At 43.3% G+C, this 5,357-nt stretch overlaps 1 protein-coding gene across 1 annotated transcript; it reads left to right on the forward strand.

Moving 5' to 3' along the window:
• Positions 1-4,836, forward strand: LOC144741826 (neuronal acetylcholine receptor subunit beta-4-like). The gene is given in 7 exon segments (XM_078624322.1): positions 1-97; positions 1,301-1,366; positions 2,477-2,622; positions 3,148-3,192; positions 3,429-3,538; positions 4,102-4,559; positions 4,562-4,836. Coding segments are annotated over 7 exon segments (1,197 nt in total).
• The last annotated feature ends 521 nt before the right edge of the window (positions 4,837-5,357 follow it).

Genomic DNA, 5,357 nt, shown 5'->3' on the forward strand with positions numbered 1-5,357 from the left:
ATGGGGCCACGGTCCTGCTCTGTCAATGACTTCCCTTGTTTCCCGACAGAGCTGAGTGCTGGTTCCGCGCCCGGACGCAGCGCGCAGAGTCCGGAATGTCCGCGCAGAGGAGCCGGCTGGAGGCTTCAACCCACCACGGTCCGGCTGAGCACAGGCTGCTGACACAATGACTCGGGGCCGTGGCCATCATCGCTTACTTTTTCTCTTTGATTCACTGTAAGTATGTCTTCTCTTTCATTCCTCCACTTCAGTCTGACAACTATTAGGGTTGGAAGTGTGTTCAAAGAGCTTTTATTGTCTCAGTTTTGAATTGCATCTCATAAGACGGCTGATTGTGTGATATTTCTCATCTTGCTTTTATACTTTTATTATTAAATCACTTGCTTATATGTGAAATGACATTTTAATACATGATATAATCTTTCTTGTGGATCATGTGTGTCAGGAAACAATTTAAAGAGACACTTCTGTTCTCAAAAGTGACAAATCAGATCTAATAAATCAGATTTAAGCTGATATCTGCCACATGTCCAGTTAGGACAAGTGCACAGGGATCAGAAATTGCTCCCTTCACTTCTTAAACATCACTGCTTCACAGGTCTTCATTCAGTGTTCACTTGTTACACTTTGTTCTACAGGACGTTGACACACTCTCTGTGTGTGTACACACTGAAATAAAATTGTTGCTTCAAAAGTCCTTCATGCCGATATTCATGCATAAATGTATGTGGTCACAAAGTAGAGGCCTTGGCTGAGATTAAGACCGAGAAGACGCTGTCATAGAAAAAGCTGATTGTTGTTAGTGGAGTAACAGCGTGTACAAAGAAACAAAAATCTGCTCACGTAGCATACTTGACCTTTGCGTTTTGTTTTGTTTCCCTTTCATTATTTTCTCTGTTCAGTAGAAATATGTCTTTCAGTATGCAGAGTGACCTTATCCACACCGGCTGACTACAGCACCATATTAACACGCCTGACCTCACTCTCGGTCCACGTAATGGCACTTCACTTATGAGACGCTGTTCACATTTAGAGCTGAAGCCCGCACACACAAGCACCCTCTGATGCTCACAGCAAAGGTGGTTCACAGCAGGTTATTACGAGTTTGGCCGGTTTGCCAATTGCGTTCACCTCTGATGAAGGTAGAGCTTGTTAGACTTCGGTCTCCGAGGGCTTTGACAACAAACCATCTGGAAACACCTACTGCAAAGCTCCTGCTGTGTTGGCAGGCTGACAAAGGCACATCACTGCAGCGTGCTGTCACCTACAGGGTGCGCCGTGGTTACGCCACACCCCACAGCACTCCAGGAGACATATAATTACAACGTGATGCAGAGCAACAACAGACAGGTTCCAAAGTTTCCAAGTAAGGAGTTTAGTTAGAGGTCTTGTGATTTCTCTTCCGCAGACGTACCATGAAAAGAGAAGGTGTGATGAGTCTCTGCAGACATGAATATCGCTGTGCTCAACATTGACCACAGAAGTGATCCCTGGTGAATGGGTCCATCACTCTCACCTCCTCTGAGTCTTTTTCAATCAAGTCGACTCAGCTACTCGGGGCCGTGTGGAGACATTAATAACCAGTTGCATGTAAAGTAATGGAGCAGGTGGTGCGACATGTACGCAGTTTGCTCCAGATGAGCAGTGATGATCATCAGTTTCAATCAGGCTCGCTGACATTTCTCCACGATGGAGGGAGTTTGGACATTGGTATCCATTTTGTACTTGACACACCCAGCAATGTGGCCTCAGGGACAATACATATTTATTATACATTTATTTGATATATATATATAGATATAGATATAGATATACATACACACATATATATATACACGGTATGTAATGAAATGTGTATTCCTCTCTGAAAGCAGAACAACTCTGCTACATTACCCTTAAAACCCAAATATATGAGGACCTAATACATTCCACAACATTCAAAATGTCCTTAAAAGCAGTCTATTATTCATGCTCTACCCTTTACACCTGCAGTGAGGTCAAAGGTATTACTTTTCAACATCTAATCAGTCTTAATGGATTGGCACAACATTCTACTCTGACTTTCAAGGTACCCAGATAATATAATTTAATGGCATTGTTGAAGATGAATTACAAACACCTTCCATTTAACATCACTATCAGAATGTTATGCAGTTGGCTGAAGCACTTATACCTGTAAAATTAATAGTATTGCTACAATTTTTTTCCAGGTCTAAAAGCTAGTAGCTATTATCCAAATAATGTCTTTGTCGTTGCCTGCTGATTGAAAGCAAACACCAACTCAAATCAGAGTATACTCTCATAGTGTTGCTAACACAGCTCCTTACTTCATAAATCACAGCAAAGAAAAAGAAAGGTTTGTTTGAATTCAGGGGCAAAATCACACTCAGTGTCTCTCTTTCTTATCTTAACACTGATGTGTGTACACACACTATTCATGCCTGACATTAACTAACTAACAAAACTTTGTCACCAGGTATCACTTGTGCTGACTCTGAGGAGCGTCTCATGAACTTTCTGCTGGGAAAGGATCGCTATAATCCCCTCATCCGCCCAGCTGTCAACAGGACCGAGAGAGTCACAGTGAAGCTGCAAGTGTCTCTTGCACAGCTAATCAGTGTGGTACAGTGCATTCTCCTGCCATCTAGTGTGTGTGTGTTGGGGGGGGGGGGGGCAAAGCGGTAGACTGAAAAAGAATGACAGTGTAAGCGGATGATGGAAAAAAAACAGCTTTGGTATTTCAACAAACCAGCCTCTACTGAAAGTCTCTACATAAAGTAAATGGATGAAGCTGAGGATTTGTCTGGTCAACTCTGCTCCCTGCTGACGTCATATCCAACTTGAAACTTTTCCGAATTGGATTAAAAGGGACTGTAAAGCTTCTTTTGCCACAGTGATAGAAAAGTGCCTCTGGCTGACAGTGGATGCTCCTCCCATCCTATCGTACGCATTGAAGTAAATAGCACTGTAGCATGTCACAGAGATGTGGTGAAAACACATTTAAAATGTACCCACCTTCAACCAAAATAGACAATATACAAGTAGCCAGACGTATACAACACAAATAGCTGTATTGTCTGTGGTGCAGTTATTTGCAGTTTTACAAGCGTGTTCCAAATAATTTCCTCCACACTTTTCCATTTGCAGAATGAAAGAGAACAGATCATGACGACAAACGTCTGGCTCACTCAGGTAATCGTTGATAAATGGTTTCTACCTGCTCTCAGTCATCCCATGTCTATTTAGATGTCCTTCCCGTTTGAACTTGAATTACACCATATTCATTCTTTAACTCTCAATGCGGAACAAACTGCCTTTCCAATTGTGCTCCAAAGGTATTTCACTGATAATGAAGCATGTCATTTGGAAATAGTCGGGCCTTGAGAGAGTGTATAGAAGTAAGAAGTCGTGTGCCTTTGTCTCTCCAGCACTGGGTGGATTACAGATTATCATGGGATCCTGCTAAGTATGAAGGTATCGACAAGCTGCGTATCCCTTCCAGGCATATCTGGCTCCCTGACATTGTTCTGTATAACAAGTAAGTACTGTATCTCCAAAATGTTCCCCTGATTTTTTCTTCAGAGTTCATGTCACAATCATGGTGTGCAACAGTTCCAGCAGCACTGTGAGACGTTACTTGAGGAATAATACCAACATCTCCAGTGATGCCTGAAGTATATGGATGCATGCAGTATGGTCTTTGAATCCTGCTTGCGTAGTTTCCTCCGAGATGAGGAACTGTAAAGCTTCAGGCCTTTGTTCATGTTGTACATTGCATGTCTGATCATGGAAAAACCTCCCTTGGATTTGTCTTTTGACAAACCATACCATGTAAAATCATTTTGAGATAAGGTATAAAAAAAACGTTAAGAGGATCACCATTACCTGTCATTTGTATTTGTAAACGTTTTGAGACGATCTGAAGAATTGGTGTATGATTTGAGTCTAAACATGGACATGGCCTCTCCAGAAAAAAACACGGAATGGTTTCAGTGGTGTTGAATTTTAATTTGGAACCGACATATTTACAAGTAATTCGGACGCAGTTTTCCTCGGATTCAGAACAATAACATGTTTTTTTTCTTTCTGTTTTTCTCACAGCGCTGATGGCACCTATGAGGTGACGGTCTTCACAAATGTTATTGTCCTTTTCAACGGCACTATCAACTGGCTTCCTCCAGCTATCTATAAAAGCGCATGTAAGATCGAGGTCAAGCATTTTCCCTTTGACCAGCAGAACTGCACCCTCAAGTTCCGCTCCTGGACATATGACCACACTGAGATTGATCTGATCTTGAAGTCTGAGGTGGCCAGCATGGATGACTTTACTCCCAGTGGGGAGTGGGATATCTTGGCGCTACCAGGCAGGCGGACGGTCAACCCTCTCGACGCCACCTACGTGGACCTCACGTATGACTTTATCATCAAGAGGAAGCCCCTCTTTTACACAATAAACCTGATCATTCCCTGTGTGCTGATCACCTCGCTGGCCATCCTGGTCTTCTATCTACCATCTGACTGTGGAGAGAAGATGACCCTCTGCATATCTGTGCTGCTGGCCTCACTGTGTTCCTGCTTCTGATCTCAAAGATCGTTCCTCCAACCTCACTGGATGTGCCACTGATTGGCAAATACCTGATGTTCACCATGGTGTTGGTGACCTTCTCCATCATCACCAGTGTGTGCGTGCTCAATGTGCACCACCGTTCTCCTAGCACTCACACCATGCCCTCGTGGGTCAAGCTGATATTTCTTGTCAAACTGCCAGCCTTACTTTTCATGAGACGCCACAAAATAACTCTGCACGCCAGAGTCTGCGCCAACAGCGGTGCCTAAGGGCTAGAAGATCTATGTTGGGGTTGGGTTGCCCCATTGCGTCCAAGACAGGTTTCATCAAGTCTTCTGCCATGCCATCTTCTGACTCTGCCTTTTCCACCCCAGGACACAAAAATGTAGCTTTTCCACTGAGCTGCAGCAACTCCAGTGGGAGGGGGGACCTACATTCCGCTGATTACATCCCTAGTAGCTTTACATCCACCCAGGACCTCCATCAAAGGAATACCTCCGATTGGTCGGCTGTTGTCCAGGAAGCGGTGAACGGCGTGCGCTTTGTGGCTGACCACATGATGGGAGATGATGACGATCAGAGCGTATGTATGCATCATCAGTTTTACTCATTCTTTAAAAGGATATAATTATGGTCTTGTGAGAGTTAAATTTACCAGTACCAAAGTTTATATCAGAGTATTCATGCAGAAGTTTGTATTCTGGCTTACATTAGACTGAATCTCACACAAAGTGTGGTGTCAACACTAAAAGTCATTTATCGTGCTGGAAAGATAACATTTATCCTATAT

The sequence above is a fragment of the Lampetra planeri genome, unplaced genomic scaffold (assembly GCF_965212315.1).
Source record: "Lampetra planeri unplaced genomic scaffold, kcLamPlan1.2.h2 scaffold_733, whole genome shotgun sequence".
NCBI lineage: Eukaryota > Metazoa > Chordata > Hyperoartia > Petromyzontiformes > Petromyzontidae > Lampetra > Lampetra planeri.